Genomic DNA, 12,353 nt, shown 5'->3' with positions numbered 1-12,353 from the left:
ATGGACGATGGCTCCCAACGATAACAACCTGCCCTTGAGAAACTTATAAGCCATTACTGCAGAATCTGGTACAGCCAATGAGACTCAGAGAACACGCAAGAGGGACTCCTGACTTTAGCCGGTGAGAGCCAAGGGAATCCTAGAAACCATCCCTGAGGAGGAAACACTAGTTTAGTCTAAAGGGATTAACCAATGAGGGGATGAAGAAGGAGGCCCGGGGCAGAAGTTCAGCGCATGCAAACAAGCAGGAGAAGCGCAGTCAGGTGCTTCCCTATTCACAAGGCATTGTAATCACATAAAAGGGGCCCGGGGGCATTGGGGGAGGCTCCCTGAGGGAGGTGACACCTCCACCGATCCTTAAGAGAAGGCGCCCCTCCCCTCCCCTCCCCTGCCCTTTCCTCTCCTCTCCTCTCCCCTCCGGTATCTATTAAGGAGATGAAGGACAACCTAGGAAGATAATGCTGCATGTGCAAAGGCACAAAATGTGGTGTCTTGGGAGAGTGGTAGAAAATGCAGAATGATGGCTGACGTGAAGGACACAAGGACATGGTAGTACCTGGGGCACATCAATACCATGGTACAAAGTTTGGAATGAAAGTGATAGAAATCACTGATGGGAGGAGAGTCCCCTTCTACAATGATCACTCCAACTGTTTCGTGAATGATACATCAGAGGTGATATGGCTGGAAGTGGGGAGGAAAGTTAGAAGGAAGGCTGGGTTGAAAATGACAGATCCTCAGCCAACGCAGTGGCTGTAGAAAGGGTTAAGTATTTTTAAAGTAGGACTGGCCAGATGTGGTGGCTCACGCCTGTAATCCCAGCACTTTGGGAGGCTGACACGGGCAGATCACAAGGTCAAGAGATCGAGGCCAACATGGTGAAACCCTGCCTCTACTAAAAACACAAAAATTAGCCAGCGTGGTGGCGCGTGCCTGTAAATCCCAGCTGCTCGGGAGGCTGAGGCAGGAGAACTGCTTGAACTCGGGATGTGGCGGTTGCAGTGAGCCAAGATCACGCCACTGCACTCCAGCCTGGCGACAGAGCGAGACGCAGTCTCTAAAGAAAAAAGTAGGACCAAGGCTCAGCATGGTGGCTCACGCCTGTAATTCCAGCACTTTGGGAGGCTGAGGCTGGTGAATCTCATGGGCTTAGGAGTTTGAGACCAGCCTGGGCAACACGGTGGAACCCTATCTATACAAAAAGTTAGCCGGGCGTGGTGGTATATGCCTGTAGTTCCAGCAACCCTGGAGGCTGAGGTCAGATCACCTGAGCCCAGGAAGTCAAGGCTGCAGTTAGCCATGATCACATCACTGCACTCCAGTCTGTGTGACGGGAGTGAGATCTTGTCTAAAGAAAAAATAATAATAATAAAGTAGGACCTTAACAATGCTGGCAGACCTACGTGTGAATCTCAACACTGCCCTTTACTTGCTGTGTGACCTTGGGCAAGTTCCATTTTTTCACCTGGGAAATCAGACAATAACAAAGGCTACCTCACTGCTGCAGAAAGGATGAAATGCCTAATATATACAAAGAACACAGCCCAAGACCGAGCACACAGCGAATGCACAGCAAATGAGAGCTGCCATCCTTAGCATCATTAACTGCCCTTGGTTAACCAGATGCAGGTTAACCAAAGACTGCACAATGACTCCTGGGTTTCTAGCCTGCTGTTACCAAAAGCGGAGGCATGAGTGGGTAGAATGGGACGGAGGCCCGGAAGAGGAGGAGCTCATTTGTTGAGCATGAAGTGCCCACTGTTGGAAGAGATGATCCTCCCTGGGTCCCTTGCACTCTCACACAACTTGCTGTGCACGCCAAGATTGCAAGACCCTGACCATTTTTAATCTGGGCCACTTCTCAATGCTGTGTTTAGAGCGAGCTGCCTTGAAGGATGAGGTACCATCTCCCTGGAGGAGGAAGGGTAGGCATGCTTACTCTTCCCTGCATAAGCAGCCCACTCTCCAGGCTCGGTGTTCCTCAGCTATGACGCTAACCAGCTGCCTGTGGAGCATCCATCTTGATTGCCCATGTTGCTCCTATGGGACTTGGAGGCAAATATGCTGATGCACATGCTTCTTGCTGTGTCCTGGGTAACAAAGTTCTATGTTTCTGATCCTGGAGTCTCATGTCTTCTGTCAGCATCCACGAATCAATGACAGGTTAATTTCTTAGCTAATAAGTTGGAAAGAGTCATCAGTATGTACACGGCAAGTAAAACCATGATTACAAATGACATTGACCGGCAGAGCATGTTGGCATGTGCCTATAGTGCCAGAAACACAGGTGGCTGAAACAGGAGTGTCCCTTGAGCCCAGGAGTTCAAGGCTGCAGTGAGCTATGATTGCACCACTGCGCTCTAGCCTGGGTGACAGAGTGAGAACCTGTCTCAAATAAATAAATAATCGCATTGCCTAGGAAGGGATATGGGTAGTACCTTGGGTAATAGCAACAAGCAAAGGATAAGGGTAAGAAAAGGAGCTCCCAGGAGAACTCAAGAAGGAAGCCTAGAGAAGAGTAGTTCCTTATAAGCCAAGGGAGTAGACTTTCAATCAAAAGAGTAGGCAGCAGGATCAGATGCTGCTTAAAAGTCAGGTAAGAGGAAGACTGAATGTGGCCACTGAGTTTTGCAACTAGGTCACTGGCAAGAGGCATTTTAGTGACGTGGTGTGGCCAGAAGCCAAACTGAAGTGGGTGAGGAGTGAATGGAGGTAAAGGAAGAGTGACGATAGGCTGGGCGTGGTGACTCACACCTGTAATTCCAGCACTTTGTGGCAGCCAAGGCCAGGAGTTCAAGACCAGCCTGGGCAACATGGTAAAACCGTCTCTACAAAAAAGATTTCAAAACTCAGCTAGGCATGGTGCCGGTGCACCTGTGGTTCTAGCTACCTGGGAGGCTGAGATGGGAGACTAGCTTGAGCCCAGGAGATCAAGGTTGCAGTGAACCCTGATGGTACCACTGCACTCCAGCCTGGGTGACAGAGTGAGACCCTGTGTCAAAACAAAGAAAGAAGGGAGGGAGGAAGACAGAGTGAAAGAAAAGGGAGAAAGGGAGGGAGGGAGGGAGGGAGGGGAAGAGAGGGAGGGAAGGAGGGCTGATAGTAACTAAAAACTTTAGCTGAAAAGGAAGGATAAAGGTGGGGCACTGACGACTGAAGCAGGTGGGGGCAAATGACATTTTTCAAATAGATGGAAGAGATTTGAGTAGAGCATATCTTGAGGAGGACAAGCCAGAAAAGAGAAGTCAGGGTAAAAAAAATTAAGAGCAAGGGGAGGAGGATAGAATCAGGTCTCTGAAAAAGACCTTCAGTCTCTGGAAAAAAAACCATTCAGATCCCAGGTGAGGAACTGCCTGGGCTCTCTCCCACTGAGATGGCATTTTCCCCAATCACACACCCTCAAGCAGGCCAACAGGCCGTGTAGGTTGTGTGGTCTGTCTCCAGGTGGGTAGAGCCCACTGTCTGTAGGGAGGGGCCTGGTCGGTAGGTTTCATTGGTGACCACTTTGTCTGGTGGTCCTGCAGACCAGAGATGAGAGACACATAAGTATTTTTCAAGCTGGGTTCTCTGGAGATGCCAACAGGTGTGTTCTGTATACAAAGGGTTCAGGTAAGTTTGGAAAGTGCTGTCCAAGCTCTGCAAAGCCAGCTCGTAGGAAGGCTGAGTGTTCTCTGCTGGCAGAGATGGACATTTGAGAGTGAGGTGGCCAAAGGGAAGAGAAAGCCTGCAGAGATGCCAGGACTTGTACTCAAGGTACTCAGGGGTAACGGAGATGACACCTATGGAAAACCCTGCAATCACAGAGCAGGAAGAGGAACTCTCATTGGCAGAACACCTCTACTCTGCTTGGAGTTTATATATTGACAAAGGTTCTTTGCTTGGCCAAACTCTAGTCGGGCTCCCAAACCTTCCTCTAGACCCTTTGTGCACTTCCATCTAAAACCCAGTTTTAACAAAGAACCCTGCTAAGTCAGTTTAGCAAGAACCCTCCAACCTCAATATCTGATTAGGTTTATCATCCTCCACTCTCCCCCAAGTGATGTCTGGTCACTTGGCCTGTCTAAAGCAAGAATTCTGTTAGGTTGGTGTTGTGAGTAGCACAAGGTCACCAGGTTCATGCACATGTGTGTCTCCACAGTCTCAGGATTTGACTGATCCTATTTCAGTCATAAAAGCCACAGCTACATGGAATTCTCAAGGAGGCAATTCTCCTTAGCATTCCCCATTCACTTGGTAATAAGAGCTGGGGGCACACAGGATCAAGTCACTCCACAGGTCAGTCAATACTGCCAACCATACATGGTAATATACTTCATCAATGTATAAATGCTATAGATTTCACATTCCATACCAAAGTAACATTGAACATCAAGAGAAAAGGGGAGAGGGAAGACAGGATTAACAATCCAGTCCGAGGAGAGTGACTTGGACAAGGAGAGTGTCCTGGCCGGATCCAAACAGTTCTCAATGTCTTGCAAGGAAGAGTCTTTGATGTGGGCAGAGTGTGGGCAAGATGGGGTCTATCCAGACGGCCATCTCCAGTTGCTGAACTCCTGCCGTTTTGATGGCCACAGAGTCCTCTGGTGAGGTCTGATAGTACAGAGTGTGCCTGTTTTATGTCCTTATCTGGGGGGTGTATAATCTTTATTAATTAGGCAAACATCTGGTTCCTGTTGGCATGAGGCTTTTTCAGACGTAAAATGGACTCTTTTTCCTAAGATGGAGTCACTTATGTCAAGGGTGCTCTATGCAACCTGTTTAGCCAGAATCCCCCTCAGCCCTGATGTTTCCCTTAGTAAGTTTCTATCCACTCACCCCCACCTTGCTCCTTGGCAATAAATTCCCACTTGCCCATGCTGTAATTGGAGTTGAGCTCAGTCTCTCTCTCCCTGCGACTGCAAAACCTCATTGCAGAGGTCCCTACACATATGGTGATGGTCCTGGATATAGTCTTCCTTGCGATGCTTTAACTTGTATCATTAAATAATATTTTCCTTTAGCAGTGTCCTGCGATTTTACTCTTCCAATTCTTGGCAGTGTTATTATCACAGCCTGACAGAGGAAGAACCAGGACTCAGGAAGCCGAAGACTCCCCTGATACTCAGTGCTCACCAAGTGGTGGGGCTCAGCTCTCTGTCATTTGGGATCCAGCCTCCTGTCCCTACAGCCCACGTGCCGTTACACCCTCAAGCAGCGCCCAGGGCTGGGTTCAGAGGCGAGCTTGCACAATTGCTGCTGCCCTGCGCTGGGACCAGGGCGGCCTCTGATCTGCAACAAAGAAGCTCCCCCACGTGCCTTCGCCTTCGCTCTGGCAGCCCCTGGTTGGCTTTGATAACACCATCAGATCCCAGGGCTCTGGTCCCTTACAGGCTGGGCCTGGCAGAGGCGACGGGAGGAAGGCGGGCCAGCAGGGTGTGTCACTGGGCCTACTGGCAGACGGGACTTTGCTTTATTGTACCAGGACTACCCCAGGGACCCCTCACCAGGGTTGTGAGAATGAGAACAAGAGCACACAGGAGTTCTTCACACCTCTCCCGTCCAGATCCTTTGACAGCCTGATGGAAGCAACAAGCCCTCTCTATAAAAGGGCACGCACACAACACAGAAGCTCGCACAGTTTCCAGGTTCATCAACCAACCATCACCCTACAGAGCCCTGCAAGCAGGCCGCGTCTCAAAGGAGTGTGCATGGGAATCACCCAAGACGCTGGCTAAAAAGAGCGGATCCCAGGCCCCACCGAGGAGATTCTCATTCAGTAGGTCTGGGGGAGGCCTGGGAGCCTGCATTTTTAACCAGCGCCTCCAACAATTTGGGCGCTGACGCCCAGCGGAACCCACCTTGAGAAACCGGACTCCGGGCCTGAGAGAGCCCCCCACACTCCCATGCTCCAAACTTTCCCCATCTCGCCCGGCGCACCGGACGCCTCCCTTCGCCTCCCGCGGGCTACTAGGGCGCGCGGTGGTGGAGACGTCAGGGGATCCCGGTGGGGACCGACAGCGACGGCCCATTGGGCCTGCCCGCTCCCCTCGCCCCCGCGCCACGGCCCCGGGAAGCGCGGTGCTGCCGCCAATAGGCGGCGCAGCTGCAGGGAGGACGCAGGCAGGGGGCGCCCGGCGGCCCCCAGCCCGGAGCCGAGGGGCGGGAAGGAGCGGGAGCATTGAAGGAGGGAGGCGCACCGCGGCGCGGAGCTCGGGCGCTGGGGCGGGGGCCGGGGGCGGGCCGGGCCGGGCCGGGGCGGGGCCGGCGGGCGGGCGGGCAGGCGGCGAGCGCCTGGGGAGCGCGCCCGGAGAGCCAAGAGGGAGGAGCGCGGGGATCTCCGACAGCCTGCCCGCCCCCGCGCCGCCCGCGCGCAACAGTTCCCCCAAAGTTGCAGCCCGGGAGGCGGGCGCGCACGGGCGGCCAAGGGGCGGGCGGCCAACGGGGACGCGGCCTCGAGGCCCAGCGCGGAGAGTCCCGCGGGCAGCGGCGGCGGCGGCGGCATGGGCACCCGGCAGACCAAAGGCAGCCTGGCGGAGAGAGCCAGCCCCGGCGCCGCGCCGGGCCCCCGTCGCGAACGGCCCGACTTCTGGGCGTCGCTGCTGCTGCGCGCCGGGGACAAGGCGGGGCGCGCGGGCGCGGGGATGCCCCCCTACCACCGGCGCGTCGGCATGGTCCAGGAGCTGCTGCGGATGGTGCGCCAGGGCCGGCGGGAGGAGGCGGGGACGCTGCTGCAGCACCTGCGCCAGGTGAGCTCGGGGAGGGGGCTCAGGGGTGGGGGCGCCGGGCCGGGGAGCGCCCCGCCCCTAACCGAGGAAGCCCGGGGCACTGAGGGACACCGCCCAGGACCCCCTTCTCAGGGATGGAGCCCTGTCTGGCAGCAAGTGCCTCGGCACTCTCGCTGAATTTGGGGCCTCAGGGCAGGGCGGTGGATGGCTGGCCGGGTGAGGCCCGCCGAGCGGGACCTGTTGGCATAATGTCCCCGCTGCTCTCCTCCGCAGGCAGAGAAGGAGACTGGTCTCCGGGGACAGTCGGTGGGAGGGGAGGCAGGGATGCTGCCTGGTCTGGGCCAGGGCTCTTTTCTTCCTGTCTGCCCACTGGCAGTCACTCCATGCCGAGGGTCCTCAAGGAATGCAGTTATCATTGGACCCGGCTTGGCTTCCCGAGTGGGAGTCCAAGGGCATAGCCCCCGGGTCAATGTGATTCCAGTCCCTGGGTCCTTCACTCGCCTGGGAGGCATCCTGGATTGTAGTTCAAGGAGGAGACTGTTTCCTCTCCCCTGACTAACTTTGGCAGATCCTCAACCATGAGCCCCTGTGGAAAGCGGTAGAGAAAGGGGAGCTGGATTTAGTGTCCTATGTGACCACCTGGCCAGCAGGAACTTCGGGAGGCTGCCAGGACTCTGCCCTTAGCCTGTGCCTATCCCATTGGCTAGGGACGCGTGTTGCAGAATTTGGCCAGTTCCCTCAGCTTTGGGGCTGCCCTGGGGCTAATGATGTCACTCACCTCTCTGTGGCTGGTTCTCTTTTCCCAGTTTCTTTGGTGGGGAGAGGAGCATGGCCCATGCCATGAATTTTGTTGAGTATAAGACAGGCAGAGAAATGCAAAGCTGCTCTCCTGCATCACCAAACAGGTTGTCTGGGCCTGGCTTTGCGGGGTAGGCAATCCAGGCCCCATATTCTTGCTAGACTGACCCCATTAGAGGTAGAGTCTACCGTGGATGTCAGAGGGAAAATCTCAGGTGACCTTTCTGAGGTTTTCCAGTCGCTGGTGAAAGAGGCTGCAGGAGCACCTTCCTGGGAGGACCTTCCAAAATCTAATCATGCCCACATCCCTCCTGGGTTCTGCCGCACTCTCCCCCACCTTTGTATCTGGTGTGCTCTTACCCTAGAGCCTGTGTGCCCAAGCTGCTCACTGCACAGGGAGAGGCAAGCAGAGATGTGGAGACTTGGGAAGATGGGCTTCTGCTCCTGCCTCTGCTTTTCCCAACAATCTCCAGAATGATGCCCCAGACGCTGATGGATCCCCATGTGCCTTCTCAGTTGAATCATCAAAGAAAGATGACATTATGCACCACTTAACTTTAGCAGTGTGTATTTCTTTGTCTTTTGAAAATTGGAAAGTGACGTATGTCTTTATAGTAACTCTTTCACTTTTAAACAGAATAATGGGTTTTCCAGACCATGGTATCCCATTTGCACACCTTACAGTAAGAAGGGTTTCCTGATCACATGCTGTTTCCCAGCCCTGGAATGGGTACTTTGGGGAATACAGCAGAGCTGGCAAGCACTTCTTGGAAGACCAGACTGAAGCTCGCATGATAGAAGGCCGCTTGGAGGCCCACGGGAGGAGACTGGACCCAAAGTGGGCAGATACTTTGGCAGTCCCTGAAAGGCTGTCCACATCCTGGGGATACTGAGCTTCTTCCTGCCTTGCAGGGGAGTAGATAAGCCCCTGTAGCCCCATGGGTGGTCCTTGAAACAAGAAGCATTTCCTCAGACATCTGCACATGGGTATTGGTGTCCTGGTACCCTCCTCAGCTGGAGGACCAGGAGTGGGTGGGAGGGGTGGGAGGGGGCTTATCAAACTTCCCCCTTTTCTGTGAAAACAGCAGGTCCTCAGGCTGTGGGCTCGTGTTGGGCTTCCTTGACCACTGGCTGGAGATGCGAGGGCGATGGGCCTGGAGCTGCCCTGTGTGGCCTGGAATGGATGGAGCAGCGCCCCTCCAGGAAGTAGTCATGGGCCTTGAGCAGTGTGGGAGTGGAGCACAGGGGTGTTCACATGCCTATGACAGAGAGGTGGCTTTCTAGGACCCTGAGGCCATTTGGAGGAATGTCCAGCTGGATTTGTGCTGTGCACTGAAGTGGCTCTTTCTCCCAAATTGCATTTTCCTTTCCATTCCAGTTTCCTCCTCTAGTCTGAAGGTGGTGATGTTCAGAAAGGGAATGAGCAGCCAGTGAGAACTATGAGATCACACAGGCCTCACTGGGGTCAGACTGGCGAGAACCTCTTCCTCAGCAAGACAGCCAAGACAGTAAAGACTGGGGTCTGCAGAGCGTGGGGTGCTGAGTCATGCAAGTCCCTGGGGTGGGCGTTAACGAGCAGGCACAGAACCAGGGAAGGGCAGCAGCAAGGACAGTAGCCCTCACTCCCATTCACACAGCATGTTCTGTGTTTGATAATGTGGGTTTGGCTGCCAGATTTGCGTGTGCCCAGAGCCACATGGCTGGAGGGGACTTGGGAGCCTTCATTCCTGTGCTCTTAGCCTCTTTGAGTCCTTGATCTTTTTGAGGCTCTGAAGGAGCTGCACACAGTCTTCCAGACAAATGCACTGACTCATTTGTCTTTACTACCTGGACTCACACAATCTCACAGGCAATTTCGGAGGGTTCACAAAGCCCCTAAAACCCAGTTACAGACTCGAATTTCAGAATCTCTGCTCCAGTCTGATACCACCCTTCCTCTTGCTGTGGCTTGCTCCAGGCTGGGAATCTGGAAACAGGGACTTGACCCAGGAGCATGTGTGGCAGTTCACGGTGAGCTGAAGGATTGTGGCTGCTGGTGCCACTTCTTCTGAATGCCCTTCTTCAGCATCTAAGGTTTGGAAGGCATCATCTTTCCAGCTTGTCACTTGCTTGAGAGGTATCAAGAGGCCTCATTCAGCACAAACGACCCTGAGCTGTGGCCAGGGGTACAGGCAGGATGCCAGGCAGCTGCCTTGAAGGAACAGAAAGTAATTCCCTTCCCTTTAAGATCAGGGTAATCTGAGAAGAGCCCAGAGCCAAGGATCAAGGAGGCAGCTCACCTTCCGGTCCTCAGTCAGCTGTGGCCTTGGGCCCAGCAGATAACCTCTCTGAGTTGCTTCTTTGTTTCCCAAAGAGGGATCTGGGGTGCTGAGCAGAGCAAATGCTACAAAGTGTGTGAAATGGTGTTGGTGCTGCCATTCAAGACACGTTCTCACAGTGACTGTGATAAGAAACGTGAGAATCTGCCTTACTTTGGGTCTGGCCAGACTGGGGTCAGGGTTGTGGTATTCTTTCTCAGGTCTGGCCCAAGAATTTTTTGGATTCTATCTACCTGGGCAGGGTTCAGTCTGGATCAAAAACTCACTGCACATTTAGAAGCATCCAGAGCAAGTGCTCATGGAGATCAAAGAAGCCAGCTTTTCCCCAGATGTCCTTCCCCAACTCTTGGGCTCAGGCCTGCTGTCTTTAAGGAGCTCTGGAGAAGAAGTAAGATTCCATCATTGACAGAGGGCACATGCTAGCCACCTGGAAGGTGAGCTGTCATCTCTTTGGCCCAACAGTTTCCCTGAGCCCTCAAAATTTTAGACTGAGCTGTCGGCCTCTGTCATGGAGCAGCAGAAAAAGGGGTCTGTTTCCCAGAGGTCCACCCAGCTGAGGTGGCCCCTGTCTTCATGTTCACCAGCACCCCAGTTTTCCCATGAGGAGGGGCTGATGGGGTTGGTTTACCTGGTCAAGGGGCGAGCAAAGTATGGCACTCACCCCTTAACCAGGGCTGTTCCTGTGTTCGCTTGTCTGGGCCCCCAGTGGTGTGGCTAGGGCCTGGATTCCTGGTTCCCTCAGCTGTCTGGGGTGGAGGGGCTGGCTTCACTCTGCACCTGGGAACAAGAGCCACATCAGCTAATGCCAACAAGAACCACTGAGGGCAGGCATCGTGTAATCTCAGCACTTTAGGGGACTGAAGCTGGCGGATTACTTGGGCTCACAAGTTCAAGACCAGCCTGAGCAACATGGCAAAACCCTGAAAATCAGCCAGGTGCGGTGGTGTGCACCTGTAGTGCTGGCTACTGGGGAGGTTGAGGCAGGAGGATGGCTTGAGCTTCGGAAGCAGAGGTTGCAGTGAGCCAAGATCGAGCCACTGCACTCCAGCCTGGGCCACAGAGCTGGGACCTAAGAGTTTCACTCCTCCCCAAGAGGAGCTGAATAATGGACAAGCACCCGGAGATTTCTTGCGGATGTGGAGACTGAGCAGATCCTTACTACCTGGAGGCAGAAAGATTAGCATAATGACCTCTGAAGGTCACCTGTTTCCTCCCACTCCCCGCTCTGTAGGCGAGCAGGTTGGAAGGCTACCAGGCACCAAGCAGGGGGGCCCTATGCTGGACCTGCTCTTCCTCCGCCTGGAATGCTTTCCTTGTTTCCACTGAACGCACCTTACCTTTCCAGGGCCACCTTCCTGAGCATGTCAGCTGAAGCTCAGAGATTCATATGCCTCAGGTCCCACCACACTGGGAGGCATTCAATCCATGCAGAATTTTTTCCTGATGTTCCTTTTGTTAGATAAGGTCAAGTGCGTCCTGAGAGCAGAGACCCACCATGACCACTGTTGTCCACCGTATGGTATTGAAAACCCACAGGCTCATGGCATACCTCAGTGAGTCTGTGTGCCGTGACGATGTGTGTACGCGTGTGTGTCTGCTGCTGTCATCAGTGTGTCCTCAGAAAGCACTTGGATTCCCCAGCTACGGCTGTGCAACTGTGGGCTGATTTACCAGGCTCGTTAGTACTGTCGTGAGACGTAGCACGTTTGCTTTCCGTGTGGTTGGATTTCTGGGAGTAATGTCCACAGGGCTTGGCTGTTCCTGGCAGCCTGCCAGGCAGTGGTGTTCTTGGAGAGAGGAGTGGCGTGGTGCCCAGGCTCCGTGGCAGGACTGGATCCCATCCGGCAGGTGCAGTCTGGGGCCTCTGCCGAGGTGTCGGGAGGGGAGCGGAGCCTGATGGGAGAGCCTGGCCTCCACATTCCTGATCAGCTCTTGTGCTGAATCATGTTCATTTCCTCCACAAAGAGAACCCTTCCTTTTTAAAATCCGCTGCTCTCCGCCTGGGCTGGATCGAGGCTTTTCCAGTGATAAAGATGCAGAGGGATTCCTGTGTCAGAGCCTGCTTCACTGGTTTCCAAGGCTGCCAGGGCCACTGGCTAGAGAAATAACAGCCTCTGTAGTGCCTAGGCGTGACTGCAGGGGCCGTAACTGGGCCAGTTACTCTGACTTCAGGGTCTGGTGAGGCAGTGAGAGAGGGTTGGGGGGGTCTTTTTTTCTGGAACAAATGCCAGATTCTCAGAGATTACCAGAAACTGCGTTGCTGTCTTCAGAAGTTTTAAAGTAGCCTGGTGTCCATCCATGGACCATCAGGATGGGTGCACCCTCCCCTCCCCCAGTGTCATTTCATTGCCATATATGCTTTTCTGGGGCAGAGGCCATAAAAACTGGCACCCAGTCTGTTTTCAGGAAATCCTCACAGAATGGATTGAAACTTCCCATCAGGCACACACTTCCTCCTGCCTCTGTCCCTGGCGTTCTCTCTCAGGAGACAGTGGGGTTTAGCTCAGACTTCTGGTGTGTTTCTCCTCTGAGC

At 54.1% G+C, this 12,353-nt stretch overlaps 1 protein-coding gene across 1 annotated transcript in view; it reads left to right on the top strand.

The window, feature by feature from the left end:
• The first annotated feature begins 6,254 nt into the window (after positions 1-6,254).
• The window catches only part of LRRC75A (leucine rich repeat containing 75A), a 48,973-nt gene continuing 42,874 nt past the window's right edge, over positions 6,255-12,353 (top strand). Inside the window, exon 1 of the mRNA XM_039476790.2 lies at positions 6,255-6,725. Coding sequence (XP_039332724.1) covers positions 6,480-6,725 — 246 coding nt within the window. The 5' untranslated portion in view covers positions 6,255-6,479. The remainder of the gene's footprint in view (positions 6,726-12,353) is intronic.

Source organism: Saimiri boliviensis, chromosome 17 (assembly GCF_048565385.1).
Source record: "Saimiri boliviensis isolate mSaiBol1 chromosome 17, mSaiBol1.pri, whole genome shotgun sequence".
NCBI lineage: Eukaryota > Metazoa > Chordata > Mammalia > Primates > Cebidae > Saimiri > Saimiri boliviensis.
The sequence above is the reverse complement of the archived record's forward strand: the minus strand, read 5'-3'. Positions and strand labels throughout refer to the sequence as shown.